This window comes from Dendrobium catenatum, unplaced genomic scaffold (genome assembly GCF_001605985.2).
Source record: "Dendrobium catenatum unplaced genomic scaffold, ASM160598v2 fragScaff_scaffold_1398, whole genome shotgun sequence".
Lineage (NCBI taxonomy): Eukaryota > Viridiplantae > Streptophyta > Magnoliopsida > Asparagales > Orchidaceae > Dendrobium > Dendrobium catenatum.
Genome location: NW_021319860.1, coordinates 1,345,250 through 1,361,054, shown reverse-complemented (window position 1 = coordinate 1,361,054; position 15,805 = coordinate 1,345,250). Strand labels below are relative to the sequence as shown.

At 34.1% G+C, this 15,805-nt stretch overlaps 2 protein-coding genes across 2 annotated transcripts; one reads left to right on the top strand and one right to left on the bottom strand.

Annotated features, from left to right (window-relative positions):
- The first annotated feature begins 410 nt into the window (after nucleotides 1-410).
- On the top strand, nucleotides 411-11,078 carry LOC110097354 (3-ketoacyl-CoA thiolase 2, peroxisomal). The gene is made up of 14 exons (XM_020823683.2): nucleotides 411-599; nucleotides 865-941; nucleotides 3,914-3,998; nucleotides 4,157-4,283; nucleotides 4,392-4,490; nucleotides 4,579-4,646; nucleotides 4,806-4,913; nucleotides 4,997-5,074; nucleotides 5,616-5,748; nucleotides 5,837-5,933; nucleotides 6,114-6,237; nucleotides 6,329-6,437; nucleotides 10,582-10,665; nucleotides 10,773-11,078. Exons 1-14 carry the CDS (start codon nucleotides 519-521, stop codon nucleotides 10,880-10,882), a joined length of 1,380 nt encoding a protein of 459 aa, XP_020679342.1. The 5' UTR covers nucleotides 411-518; the 3' UTR covers nucleotides 10,883-11,078.
- A 2,749-nt stretch (nucleotides 11,079-13,827) lies between these two features.
- Nucleotides 13,828-14,397, bottom strand: LOC110097360 (zinc finger protein 3-like). Its single transcript, XM_020823692.1, has one exon. It carries the CDS (start codon nucleotides 14,395-14,397, stop codon nucleotides 13,828-13,830), a length of 570 nt encoding a protein of 189 aa, XP_020679351.1.
- Between the last annotated feature and the right edge of the window lie 1,408 nt (nucleotides 14,398-15,805).

Below are 15,805 nucleotides of genomic sequence, written 5' to 3'. Positions count from 1 at the left end.
TTTTAATATAATTTAAAGAATAAAATAATAGATAAAAATAATTTTAAGTGTTTAAATATAAAAAAATATATACATTTTATGATATATATATATATATATTCTATCTTATCTTGATAATTCCATGTTCAAGAAGGTCAAACGCTAGTTTCGCAAGGATTGGACGTTTCTTCACGGCAGTCCATCCAACCGTCCAAAAATTAAAGAAGTTTGCTCACGTAAGTCCATCCAGCCGTCCAACACGAGTCAGGTTTTTGGAGTGAAGAAATCGAACTAAGCAGCTGGCTAGAAGGAAAATCTCTGACAAATTGTGCACCGTTGATTTAACAGCTGTCGCTAATCCATGTCATTGTGCAATTACATTAAACGTGCGTTGCATTAGATCGTCCGCTTAGTGAAATCTCGCCGCTTGCAGTCGTACGGCCATGTATAGATGGAAAGTCTTTCCTTTCCATCTCGCAATCGTTTAATTTCCTAGCTCAAATCAAAATCTACAATTTCTTTCGCGGGAGAACAGGGGGATGGAGAAGGCGATTGAGAGACAAAGGATTCTTCTCCAGCATCTCCAGCCATCTTCTTCGAACGGATCTTCCGTGCTTTCGGTGAGCACCGATATTTTTCCTGGCCTGCAGGATTCTTGATTGTTTTTGGTTATGCCTTTCTATGATTTAGGGTTTTGATCTACTATTTAGTGTTACTTCACTTTCACGCATTTGAACATGTGGAGTTTTTACCCCTTTCGGACCCTGGTGTTGCTTAAGTTTGGTTTTTTTTCCCCTTAAGTTACCTCTGCTTATCTTTCATTTGTAGTCTTTGATTGAAATTATGTTACTTGGTGTGTAATTACCGTACACTTACTTGATTCAGGCATCGGTTTGTGCTGCTGGGGATAGTGCGGGGTACCACAGAAATGCTTCATTCGGTGATGATGTTGTGGTTGTTGCGTAAGTCTTTAATAGCTGTTAATTTAATTGCAAAAATATGGTTAATTGTTTCATGTTTTTGGTTATTGTTTGATTTTGCGGATGATTTTTTTTGGTTTGAGAAACAAAATGGTAGATTGGTATTCAAATTCGTTCTTTACGCCGCGAGCATACTTTATCTTGGAATTAAAACAATTTATTGATTTACGTCTTTTGTTTTTTGTTTGAAATGCAAAAAAGATCTATATATTTAATCATTTTGATTGCTGGATAGTGTGGTATTGTTGGAAATCGGGCCAGTAGAGTGGGGTCTGTGTCAATTTCCTTAGAAAATTTTGATCTCACAGAGACATAGTCGCTTAAAGTAAATACCTATGCAATATTTTTTATGTGAAAAACCTTGAGGGGAAAAACAAGGGACTTTTTTCAGTTGAACAATTTTTATTCTTTATAGGAAATTGGTACAATGTTGGTTGACTTTCAAGTAATTTGAGGAACGTCCAATGCATTATGCATTTTGGGCAATCAGAAAAGGTGAATTCGAAGGCACTAATTTTGGTCCTCACACCAATTGGCTGTAGATGTTGTATGGTATGCAGAAAATGGAGCTATGTCATGCTTAAAGCTCGCTTCAATGCAATTATTGTTTTTGATGAATTTGATGCATGATTTTTAAGGAGATGACTACAACGCGAGCCTTGAATGAGATGGTTGCAGCAAAAGCAGGGTTGTGATGTAAGTCTTGCTGGCGATGATTGCCGTGAGCATGGTTGTGATGCAAGCGAGGTTGTGATGGGTAGATATTGAAGATGGATGCAACGAAAGCAAGGACAGGAAAAAGATGGCTATAATAAGCAAGGTTGCGATGTAAGTGAGGATGCAATGTATGTCTCGATAGGAGGAAATTTGTGGCTCATGTGAAGTTTGCATAGTAGGTCTTATCAAATACAATTGCAATTCATGCTAAGTTAGGGCATCCTCTTGACGTGTTAGTGATTACAGTGTAATTGAAGGTTGCAACAAGGTCTTGATGTGATGACTCTTGTAGTGCAATCAAAGATTTTAGTGCAAGTCTTGATTCATATAGGATGGTTCATAGGAATTTCAAAGGATTTGAGCTGCTCTTTGAATTTGAAAATTTCTCCTCGTATTGGGCCTATTGGCTGAATGTGGGGCTATTTATAAATAAATTTTAAAAGGACATCATGGTCCTCATTCAAAACATTCCTTGTAGCTACTAATAATGAGTGATGCAAATTTTTCTCTCAAATGTGATCAAGAAATGTTGCCCCTGGCTTGATCTGGTTGGCCATCTTAGACCATGTTTCACTTGGTTGGTTGATGTTTGTTCGACGATGGCACCTAACAGTGATCATTGCCGATGATGTGTTTAATCAATGATTTGAACATACCACTTGGTTGATCTTTATGCATCTAGTTCATTGATGATGACAGGTCAAAATTTCAACAATCTAATTGATGAAAATAATTCTAATAAGGTTTGTCATATTTGCTTTTGAATAGTCAGGAAAGAGAAACGACGCATTTTTACATGGAAATGTTTAACTTTTTGACAAGCGACATTTGTCACAAACAATTGTCAAAATGGTGGCCTATAGAGATTGCATTTTCTCTGGAAGTTGAAACATTCATGATTGATTTGCACCATAAAAATCTTGCGTTGACATGATTAGAGGGCACCAATGTATTACTCTTGCTTTAGCATTTTTTATTTCCATGAATTTATTTGAACAAACTAGTTTTTTTGGAGAAGAGTATATCTTTCTAAACTTGTATGGCATTGAATTGTTCCTTTAAGAAAAGGTTCAGCTCTTCTAAATTATTTTACGATTCATTCATTGATTCAAAATTTATGCTATATTTGGTGAAATTTTTGGATTCATTTGCTAAAGAATCCAATTGGAATCAATTGATGTCCCTAAGAAATAAATCAAACCTTTTTGAATTGTTTGATCAAATACATCTTGGTTTGTGCTCAAGTGATGTTCTCATAATAAGATTCAGAGAAGACGTTTGTTATTTTAGCTTCCACATTAATTGATCACATAAAGATTTGTTGACTCTATCTGTCACTCTTGATGAAGCACACCTCGGCGACACCTAAGAAGGAACGCCTGGAGTAAACTTTACTATTTGATTTAGATCATCATTAGCACTTACTTTAGATCCATCAGCAACAATATGGTTGAAATCTCTATCAACATCGGTTTTGTTTTAGTTATCTTTTTTTTCCATTAATAATCAGTAGGGGCACTAGTAGTGTAACACAGATCTTAAAGATGACATGGCTTGATTTCTATCCTCAGATTTACCAAGGGACCAAGTTTTTCCCCTAATCGATGGGCACTATGTTCTTTCCTGTATCCTTTCATTGAAGCTTATACCCCACCCAAGAAACCTGTTCAAGGAGATCATCTTTAAAATTCTAGCAATTAGTCCCAATCCTTTATTTCCTCAAGCTTATTTATTGTCTTGGGTATGCAGAAAACACGGTGGATATTTCTTGATCTCTGAAGTAGTCCATAATTTTTCTATTAAGGTGCTCAAGTTTTATTTCTACATGTTGCATCAATTCATTACCATGAATGTAAAGACATTTGTTTTAGTTTAGTGCTTTAAAAACGTTTATAGAATATGTTTCATACTATTTGATTGTATTGTTTTCTTCTCCTGGCCCTGCCAATATAGATCGAATGGTTATCTTATGCTTGGTTCTGTTTTGTCATGGTTTTCATTATTGCTGTTGAAGTTTATTACTTGCTACATAGGAGGACCGTGGAGTTGGGCAATTTCTATTCATTCATTATTTGAAAATATTGTTTATTATACAAGTGGTCATTTTTAAAGTATTGGATTTTATATTTAACGGAGAAAAAGGATTCATGTAGCCGACCCCACGTAGTGGGACAAAGGCTTGATGTTGTTGTTGTTGTTGGCTTTTATATTTACTGGCAAACTTTCATTATATATAGGGCTTATCGAACTCCAATATGCAAATCCAAGCGAGGTGGCTTCAAAGATACACATCCAGAGGACTTGCTTGCCACTGTGCTCAAGGTTTATAGTTGATATTATTTGAACTAGCTTATATGATTACCATACTGGCCAAATTATCAGATGTTTTAGCCTTTTGTTCATCATGAAATAATTAGTTCCTGTGTTGATTTTTTTTAATTTGTTATGGATTTTTCTTTCCCTTTATACCGTCATTGCAGGCTTTGGTAGAGAAGACAAACTTGAATCCAAATGAGGTTGGCGATATCGTGGTTGGAACGGTCCTAGCTCCTGGCTCTCAGAGAGCCATTGAGTGCAGGATGGCAGCATTCTATGCTGGATTTCCTGGTAACTTGATCATGCCCACTCTTTCTTGTGACCACATGCTAGAACTACTAAGTACCAATTATATCCTAATCATGCATCTCATATCTTAGTGTCTTCTTCAACATGCAGAGACTGTTCCCCTTCGAACAGTTAACCGGCAGTGTTCATCTGGTCTACAAGCAGTTGCTGATGTTGTTGCTGCTATTAAGGCTGGTTTCTATGACATTGGTAAGATTATTTGGTCACCATGTGCCTGTTGGGTTCTTTTGTTTTGTTCATTGAACTCATAATGTGGTAATCTGATTTGAACACAAAGGAATTGGTGCTGGACTGGAGTCTATGACTGTTAATGGGCCTGGCTGGGATGGTTCTATAAACCCCAAAGTATGTATTTTACTCAGTATCTGTGTATAATGAGCATTTTCATCTTCGTTAAATGCATTAAACCTACTCTAATAATAACAAACAAGGTTAGAAGCTGAGGATGACTTCACTATCATCATTGAAATGTCTTTCACTTATTTATTCTATTTTATTTCTCAGGCGAATGCATTCCAGCAAGCTCAGGATTGCCTTCTTCCCATGGGAATTACATCTGAAAATGTTGCACATCGGTTTGGTGTGACTCGACAGGAACAAGATCAAGCTGCTGTAAGTTTTAGCTCTACAGATAGTTCGTGCTCTTGATTTTCTGCTTATATATATATATGCTGAAGTTTATCAGCTTTGTACAGGTTGAATCTCATAAGAAGGCGGCTGCAGCAACAGCTAATGGTAAATTTAAAGACGAAATCATTCCTGTGACAACAAAGGTAAAACTAATTCAATCGTTATTAATGTTGCTGCTGTCAATATTTTTGAGCAAGCAATGATTGCGTAAAATCTCATAAGCATTTTATTATTACTTGTTAAATATCTATATGTTTATGTTTAGTACATGCAAAAATTATACTGGCGTTAAGTGGTGTAATACCATCCATCTAAGCTTTTGAATCTCATGTTTTATCACCTAGAAACTCTTGGTGGACAGCACTATTTTTGCAATCTCTGCATACAACAAATAAAACAGCTTCAAACAATAAATATCCTTCATTTTTCAATAGTGTGTGAGGCCATGGGGATGTACTGTGAATTTAAAGCGTTTTGGAGTGCTTTTGTTGTCAAGCAACTCTTGGAGGACAGTTCTATTTTAGAAATCTCTACATATTAAAATCAGTTTCAAACAAGAAATATCATTCTTTGTTGAATAGAGTTGGAGGCAAAGGAGGGGTTGTGAACTGAAGCAGTTTTGGAGCACTTTTAGCTGTATTTTTTTTTTTAATTCTTTGTAATTTCAATGTTGATATCATGTAGATCATTGACCCGAAAAGTGGAGCTGAAAAACAAGTTACGATTTCCATAGATGATGGCATACGCCCAGAGACATCTCTTTCAGGATTGGCAAAACTTAAACCAGCCTTTAAGAAGGATGGAAGCACGACCGCTGGTATTGAATAAGTTCTTTCTGTCAATGTGACAACCTTTTATGTTCTTTTTCCTTTTATTTGAACTTTCAATTGTATGCGTGCATTTAGGCAATTCAAGTCAAGTCAGTGATGGTGCCGGAGCTGTACTTTTGATGAGAAGGGATGTAGCTGTCCGAAAAGGGTTCCCAATTCTTGGAGTATTTAGGTATGTTTAATCCCGTAGAAATTGTTTTTATGCATTTTTGTTTGTTCATGTCTTGCTAATTCCTTCTTTTTGTCCTATTCAGTAACTTGAACTATTCTTAAAACTTAAACCAGTCTCTCTTTTCATTGCATTGCATGACTATTCTGGCTTCATTCTTGTTATTGCATTTAAACAATGTAGGAGTTTTGCTGCTGTTGGAGTGGACCCGGCTATAATGGGTATTGGTCCTGCTGTTGCAATCCCCGCTGCTGTAAAATCTGCTGGCCTTGAGATTGATGATATAGATCTTTTTGAAATAAATGAGGTAATTTTTTGTTGCTTTCATTTTTCTGTTAACTGAAACTTTTTCTTTGTTTGTCAAGTTTGCATACCTAAATAAGCTTCATTATGTATAGGCTTTTGCTTCTCAATTTGTATATTCATGTAAGAAGCTTGAGCTGGATCATGCTAAAGTTAACGTCAATGGAGGTGCCATTGCTCTTGGGCATCCTTTGGGTGCTACAGGTATGCTAAATTATATTAACCAAAATTTTATCTATAAATCTTGTGACACCTATTTGCACTGATAAGTTCTGCACGTTCAAGCTCATTAAATGGTTTAGATTTTATGTTATAAGGTAGAACGAATCTGTGTTGATATGCCTAAAGGAATAACCATGTTGATATAGAAAATTACCTTTTTTTTTAAAAAATTTGCTCAAGCGGTAGTATTTTACATAAAAACATCATTAGAAGGCATATAAATTTATCGTAAACTTACCATGTGTAACATTAGTGCCCTGGTCTTCTCACTAAAGTTTCGCTTGTTTAGCCAATGTTTGGGTTAGAATGTCACTGGCATTACCTTAATGGAGACAATATTACGATGAAATTGGCATTTTAGTTTTATTGTCCAGTTTGTTTAGCTTCATTACCTGATTTGCAAATGCATATATATTATCTCCTTGAGGTATGCCTATGTTTGATGAATGTCTTCAGTACAATGTAGAAGACACGCTGATTCCATTGCTTATGATAAGAGCATTTTTTGTCTATAATTTTGAAACGTTTTTTTGTCTAATGCTGACAAAATTTTCATTTATAAATTATAATTTCATCAAGTGGTATTTTCAGCCATTTCTTATCGTTGTACTCGTGTAGATATATCTTTTGTTTGTCTTGTCTATCCTGTTTCTGTGTAATGGCTGTTAATATAACTGACGCTGGACTGTTTTTAACCTTTCTGGGATTTTGTAACAATCGGGTAACTGGTTCCTGTGGGATTCTTACGGGCTTCATGAGTGAAACTTATCTCTGCTGATTAGGCTGGTGATGTTGTATGAATCGAGTGTTGACCAGTAAAATGGTAAATTTTTCATGGAGAATCCATTATCTTAAACCAATTAAATATGATCATTACATTGCTTTCGGCAGCTAACACCACATGCAAACTTGACATCATATAAGATCGTGTTGACTAAACTATATTCAACACCACATTCAACTTTTGGCAGGGGAAAAAGCAGGATCATTGAGATAAGTCTGATCTCAAATACTTAGGATTCGGCTGCATGCTGCTGTTGCTGGTACTAACAACAATAAAATTGTGCTTCTTAAGCTACTTTTGATTAATTCAAATTTCAAATTTCAAAGTATGCAGAAATTGTTGATATGTTTTTGAGGCAAAATGCTTTTGTTCTTCTTTCAATGTGGACTAGATAGCATCCATCCAACGAGGATACAATTTTATTGGCCTTATCAATACCTGAATTGTTTCTGGTAAAGAAGCTGTTGGAAGGTTTATGGAGTTTGATTTTTACTGTCCACTTTTCTTATTGGTGGTTCCTTCCATACTTAATCAAGATCCAACCCCAAATTGAGTTACCTAGGGGTTGCATGGACATCGCCACCTCCAACAACAACAATAACAACAACTTCTTAAAGAAACATGTAAATTAGCTGTAAATCGGCACCAACACCAGTAGAACCAATCTCAAATTGGGGGAAGTTAAAGAACATCCAAATGTAGATAAAGAAGTTTACCAAAGACTTGTGGGGAAATTGATCTATCTTTTCCACACCATATCAGATATAACATTTGTTGTAAGCATGGTCTGCCAGTTCATGCAAAATCCAATGCATGCTCACATGCAAGCTGCAGACAGAATACTACATTATCTTAAGGGTAACCTATGTAAAGGGATTTTCTTCAGAAGAGATTGTAGAATAAACCCATGGGCATATACTGATGCAGATTTTGCAGGATTAGTAGTAGATAGATGATCTACCTCAGGATATTGCACATTCTTTGGAGGAAATCTTGTTACATGGAGAAGCAAGAAACAGAATGTGGTGGCAAGTTCTAGTGCATAAACAGAATACAGAGCTATGATCTTAGGAATATGTGAGCTACTGTGGATTAAGATAATTCTAGAAGACATAAGGATCAAGATAATTCTAGAAGGGCCAATGAAGCTACACAACTACTGTAACAACAAATCAACAATCAGCATAGCTTACGATTTGGTTCAACTTGACAGGACCAAGCAAATAGAAGTGGACAGACGTTTCATAAAGGAGAAATTAGACTGTGGTCTTATATGTATCGACCATGTCTCATCAAAAGATCAACTTGCAGATATTCTTACAAAAGGACTCGATAACTCTACCTTTTTGGGACTGATTACCAAGCTAGGAATGACGGATCTGTATTCCTCATCTTGAGGGGGAGTGTTAAATCTCAGCCGTCCCTTAGCATTTTGATCCCACGGCTAGGATGGGAATTCGTGGGAGGCTCACATATTAAATCCTAGCAATCCCTTGGCATTTTGATCCCACGAGTAAGATGAGAATCTGTGGGAGGCTTACCTGGATCACGTTGATCTTCTTCGATATTTAGATGACTGATTTAGAAAGGATTATATTAGAGCAATTATGTATTATTATGTAATTATTTATTTCTTTATTAATATATCTTATATAGATCTATAAATAGGGACAAGTTTGTGCAATAAAATAAAGTATTTTCTCTCTCCAATTCTCTGAATTTAACATATATTATCATGATCAGCATGTTACTGGCATAGTCAAGAAACTCGGAATACTTGTTCTAATTTATTAGCAAGGGTAATATGAAATATCAGATTTGAATACCATATAAAGAAAGTTGTCAATAACTGCTTCAGCTTCTAGTTGGACAAATAACATAATAAGCAATGTTATGAAATATAACAGAAGGGAAAATTGTTTTGGAGTATTATACAGTATAAGTATATCATGAACAGTTAAAAGATAAAGTTCATAAACCATAATTAGGCTGGTGATGGTGTATGAATCGAGTGTTGGCCAGTAAAATGGTAAATCTTTCATGGAAACTCCATTATCTTAAACCAATTAAATATGATCACTACATTGCTTTCGGCAGCTAACACCACATGCAAACTTGACGTCATTTAAGATCGTGTTGACTAAACTATATTCAACACCACATTCAACTTTTGGCAGGGGAAAAAGCAGGATCATTGAGATAAGTCTGATCCCAAATACTTAGGATTCGGCTGCATGCAGCTGTTGCTGGTACTAACAACAATAAAATTGTGCTTCTTAAGCTACTTTTGATTAATTTAAATTTCATTTTTGAAAGTATACACAAATTATTGATATGTTTTTGAGGCAAAATGCTGTCGATCTTCTTTCAATGTGGACTAGATAGTATCCATCCAAAGAGGATACAATTTTATTGGCCTTATCAACACCTGGATTGTTTCTAGCAAAGAAGCTGTTGGAAGGTTCATGGAGTTTGATTTTTACTGTCCACTTTTCTTATTGGTGATTCTTTCTATACTTAACCAAGATCCAACCCCAAATTGAGTTACCTAGGGGTTGCATGGACATCGCCACCTCCAACAACAATAACATCAAGCCTTTATCTCACCACTACGTGGGATTGACTATATGAATTTTTTTTCTCCATTGTTTCTTATTAAGAGTCAAATTCTTATTTAATTTTAGTAAAAAATGTCATTTTTAATATTTTCTAGTCAAGTCTTTTTAGGCCTAGCTCTATCTTTCTTAAGATAGGCCAAATCCAACATATCTACTCTCATAATCTGGTTATCAGAAGGCTGACGTTTTACCTGTCCAAAACATTTAAAGCGTCTATCTAATCTTATTTGCCATTGGAACTACTCCAACCTTTTCACGACATACTTGTTTCACATTTTGTCTCTAAAAGTAAAAACATGCGTTCACCTGAGCTGCTGAGCATGATCATCTCTGTAACACTTAACTTTGTATTTCTTTTTTAATCGCCAATATTTTGCACAATAAAACATTGTAGGTCTCACCACCATACAGCTGAAAAAATTAAGAAAAATGTTAATTCCGGAAAATATACTGAAAGTATATGTTGAATAGAAAATTATTAACTTTTACTATTATGACCGTTCTAACCTTCTGTAGAAGTGTATCAGCTCCTGTAATTACAACTCTATAAAAAAAAAAGTGGAATGTATATGGTCGTGAATGCAGTAGGAATACCGAACCCCGTAATACTTATTCTGTAATCATCTTATTCGTGTTTTTTTCCCCATTCTTTACTTTTTGTTCTCAATAGCAGGAACCAGTGAAATGCTAATTTCTCATTATTGTCTTCTTTTATCGCATTCAGGTGCCCGTTGTGTGGGTACTTTATTACATGAGATGAAGCGGAGAGGCAAAGATTGCCGGTTTGGAATAGTTTCTATGTGCATAGGTAAATGGACCAGTCTATATCAAAGTTTGCATTCCTATATTTTCTTTTTAGCTGAACTGTATCTTTTTTCCATTTAATTTGACTATACCATTTGAATTGTGCGTCAGGATCTGGAATGGGCGCTGCTGCTGTATTTGAAAGAGGTGATGCTGTCGATCAACTCAGCAATGTAAGGCAGATTGAAACCCCCAAATTCTTGTCTAAGGACGCCTTATAGAACTGGTTTCCTTTCGGGAGTCGATAATTAAATAAATGAAGCGTCTCCATAGATATTCGTATTATCTAAGAGGCTCTTTCAATTCGTGTTGTTTATGAATGGAACGAGTAAAGATGTTTGTTTATTAGTACCTACCCTTATATTCCTCCATCTTATGTTCAAATATTTCATTCATATTATATAATCGGTTTTAAACGTGTTCTGTATTGTTTCTTCTTACAAGCGAAAGATGCAAATTGCAGGGTCTGATTGTTTGCCTTCAAGTGGATTAATTATTATGTGCAGACGCCGAATGCTGTCCGGAGACCAACCAGAATGCGCCATGTCACTATTTGCTTGGTACTGTGGCTCGGTACTGTTGATGTGGCGTATTATCGTTGGTCTCTAAACAACGTTCTATGCACAGAATAATTTCCCCTTCAAGTGAAAACCAGTGGATTTCGTATTTACATCCACTTGGGCTGTTTCTGAATGTTTACATCCTCCTAGATAAATTAAAAGGGGATTTATAAACGTGCCACTTTTTTTTTTTTCAGAATGTTTTAATCACTTAAATTTTTATAATTTTCGTATTATTTTTTAAGTAGTATGAATAATATCACTAACATATAAAGTGAAATATATATTTTATTATGAATATATTTTGATGTGATTTATATCTTTATGATATTTTATAATTATAAATGTGTTAGCTAGGTATGCAAATATTTTTGTTTTGTGATGTATGTAAATTTATCTAAAATAGAATATTTTATTTAGATGCAAGTGGTGTTTCCTTTTCTTTGCCGTAGCGAATAATACTAAGGTTTCGTTTGGGACAGTTTTTTTATTGCTTTCTAAAATGGAGTTTTAGTACAAAAATAAAAAAATTTATACTAAAATTTCGTTTTAGAAAGCAATAAAATATACGTTCCAAACGAACCCTAAGTGTTTAACTTTCTAAGCAGTTTCTTTGCTCTGGAAAGATCAATTAAATAATTACCTGTTTTTTTTTTTTTGTGAATATTTGAGACATTAAGGTAAATTTATACACTATATAGGTAAGTTTCAACTAATGGATTAAAATAAGTCGTGTAATTATTTATGTTTTAATAATAATTGTTAATATAAATATAATTTAAAGGTGGGCGGTGATAATTGTATAATTCTTAAGGTGGAAATTATTATTCTTATTCGTGATATTTATGTTTCTTTGAAAATGTTTAAAGTATATTGGAAATATCAGTCTCTTATATTTTATTGAAATATAATATGGAATAGATTAAACTATGAGCATCTCTTTTATAATATTTTTGTTTGAAGGAATTTATGGTGAAGCTTTCTTAATCATATCACATGCTTAGTATTAGTGCAATAAATTAATAATAGTAATAGTATTAGTAACAATGAATCAACAATGACATTAGTAATAGAGTTATACTATAATAATGAATCAATAACATGCATTTTAGTAATCATACTAAAGAAGTAAGAAGTTCTAGCTATCACGGTATTTTTTAGTAATCAATAATGAGTAATCGTTAGCTCAGTAACAAAGGCATCACTTTTTGTCCGTCAGCATTGTAATACCTCCTTAAAACTCCTAAACATTATATCGGTAGAGGATAACACTCAATATTTAACGAAAAATCTGTCGGCCTACTATTCTTTTTTAGATTAATCAATCCTAAACCAACGGGTCAACCAGTCTTTACTTTTCTTCCTCACTCCCCACATACACATTATTATCATAATACTATAACATTAATAGCGACCAACTATTGCTTAATTTTAATTCACACAATTATTTTTAATGAATTGCAGTAAATAAAGCATAATTGGGCCTAATTCAAAAAGCGTCAGTGTCTTAACGATAGGCAATAAAAAATCTTAGTTAGTAGAAATTCATATTTTCAAAAAATAATCAATTTAGCAAAGATCATATATAACAACAATCTGAAGTTTTAATTGAACTATAACATTATTTTTAGATGTCAAAATAAATTTCTGAATTAACAAAAAACTATGCTTTTTAAAAATCACATAGCTGAAAATATCAAATAATTACACAAAATATTCATAATCTAAATCTCCATTACACATTAAAAATTATGTAGTATATGTTCAATAATAAAAAATTATCATCATTTTTTATAACAAAAATACAAATTTAATCAGAAAAATCTCAAAAATATCAAATTATTAAAATCATAAATAGGATAATGATTTCTTATATGAAGACAAGAAAATCTCTCAATAGGACCGAGTGATTAAAATCACTCTAAGGCCTCTAAATCTTTATTTCTCTTTTCTCTCTCCTCTCTTTTCCTCTCATTTTTTCCCCTAAAGGTTATCTATTAAAAGAATTTGAGAAAAAAAAAGGGATTAATAAAAGTTATATTGCTTTAAGATATTTATAATAAAATATTAATGTAATTATTTAATTTAATTATCTTTTAGTATAAATTTTATATAAACTCTTTATTTTTAAAAAAATTATTAAAAAATACTCATAAAATAACATATTTTATTTAGAAAACTTTGATGAAGTCCATTTGCAAAACGATCATTTGACGGTCCCCAAAGCTTCCACTTGTATGGATAGGTGTGGATTTCCTTCGAAGCTTTTCCAGCCAACTAGAGGTTCTTACTAAATAAAAAAATCTTGTTGAATTTTATTTTGGGCTCTTTAGATTCTAAGAACAATTAATATTATTGGTGCGATTGTGTGTGTATATTTATATATATACACTATAACTCGAAAACTATACAAAATATTCCACATGAGGCACGTTATAATGAAAAAAATCATCACTTTAAATGCCAGATCACCAAAGAAGCCCCTACAGAAATTTCATAAAACTTAAATGAATAATCAAAACGGAAAGATTGTATGCAATAAAACCCCCCCTAAAGTCCAAATACACATATAAAATTTTCTTAGATTTATTTCCCAAGTTACAGCGTCAAAGATGGAGAGTCAGATCAACTTCATCACTCTTCTTCTCTTCATCTGTTGCACTAATTTCCTTACCATCAATATGATCTCCATGACTATCACTTCCCTTAAACAATGCCAACTCCAAGTTTACAGATGTAGAATTCGAAGAAGGTTTTCTTCCCACGTTTAAAGTTGGTTCATGACGCATTTCATTAAACCTAGAAACCCTAACTTCACCCCTTCTCTCTCCATAATACTCATATGGGAGAGAATAAGGTTGGTAGTAGAGAGGATTATGGTTCATTAGAGGCAATGGGAGTGTAAGAAGTTGATGAGAAGCACTTTCTAAACCATAAAGAAAAGAAGATCTTCTGTCGATATAAGGAGAATTAGTAAGCCGAAGTGAATGATGATGCATTGGGTTTGCAAGAAGCTGAGCATGGCGTTGAGCTCTCTTCACAAGCTCTCTTTCTCTTCTATGGCCGTTCTGGTGACCGCCAAGTGCTTGTGAGGTTGTGAAGACCCTATGGCAGTAGTTGCAGTTGAAAACCTTAGATTGCATGCCTTGTATGACTTCTTCTTCTACGTTTGACATAGATATTCTCCCTGCATGAATGCGTGGAAAAGATCACTAAAGGAAAACAGCTGTCTAAGGACGACGTGAAAACAACAAAATCTACCCGGGGGTTATTTTATCGCCGGTATTTTTGGCGGTTTATTATTAAACACCGCCGAGTAAACTGCCGGTTATTACCGGTGTCCAACAGCCGGTTTAACCACCGGATATTCGGCGGTTATTTGACTGCCGGAATTATTGCAGGTAAACGCTGATTTTTCTATAGTGGACCCCAAATCTGAGGCAATAGTACATACCTATACTCGAAGGATGGAGAAATTGTTGTCGTTGGGATGTCGATCGCTGCAAATTAAGTTGAAAATGACAGATGAAATAACAAAATGAGAAATTAAGATAAGAGACGTTGGGTTGTTAACAGTTTGTGATTGGACCCAACAGTCAAATTTTTTCATAGAAATGCAGAGCATATATATATATATATTCTAACCTCTTGTGGGAAAGTGAGAAGGGTTTCATGTCTTACCTTTGAGAAATGCTTCAGTGGATCATTTTAGCTTTTCTTGTGGAAAGTGAAGATAGATAAGATATTGAATTCCTTGTAACTTCGGCTTTTATAGCATGGAAAAGAGTAAGGACTGGTACATGTGTACTTGTAAGTATGAAAAGAGTACATGCTTTGAACCGATTTGCAAGGCTAAGAGGGGAGACAAGGAAGTGACAAAGAAGGAAGGACAGGTGGAAGTCGGATAGAAATCAAAAGTAATTCGTAATGCTAAAACGAGCTTTGAGAATTCTTCAACATAATTATTGTTTCTTAAAATGATTTTTAGTACAAAAGTTAAAGTTTTTGAACTAAAATATTGTTTTAATAAGCAATAAAAAAATCGTCCCAAACGAAATCTAAGAATGCATGCTTTTACATATATGAAGCGAAATGTTAATGCAGAAATGAATGATAATGAATAATTTTTTATAGAATTCATATAAGAAATTCCTTGTAGGATTTTATCCGTTGAACTCAGAGGATGAACCGAATTCCAATATGGAATTTTGTACAACATTTCTATAAGTAACTTTATATCATCATTAGCTTTCATATATAACTTCATACTTAAATGACATATCATTGATAGATATATGCATAAACAAACGTAAAACCCAGTGGCAAAGAAAATTTATAGCGTATTAACTCCTCTTAGGATTTATGTGTGTGTAGAGAGAGAGAGAGAGAGAGAGAGAGAGAGAGAGAGAGAGAGAGAGAGAGATTTACTGGGCTGGTAATAATAGGTTGTGGATTTATGACATAGGCTTCCAGGATGACTATTTACTATAGAGGTTCAAGTCATCTCCCCTTGACTGATATGCATATATATGTGAATTTATATAGTCAGATTCATATCAAATGTTTCCAAATCAATGGCGACTG

What these genes read in the sequence shown, in the direction of transcription:
- LOC110097360 (XM_020823692.1), bottom strand. Translation starts at nt 14,397, where the DNA reads ATGTCAAACGTAGAAGAAGAAGTCATACAAGGCATGCAATCTAAGGTT.
- LOC110097354 (XM_020823683.2), top strand. Translation starts at nt 519, where the DNA reads ATGGAGAAGGCGATTGAGAGACAAAGGATTCTTCTCCAGCATCTCCAG. An exon ending in ATTCTATGCTGGATTTCCTG is followed by an intron (nt 4,284 to 4,391) that starts GTAACTTGATCA and finishes TTCAACATGCAG; the next exon opens with AGACTGTTCCCCTTCGAACA. An exon ending in AGGAACAAGATCAAGCTGCT is followed by an intron (nt 4,914 to 4,996) that starts GTAAGTTTTAGC and finishes AGCTTTGTACAG; the next exon opens with GTTGAATCTCATAAGAAGGC.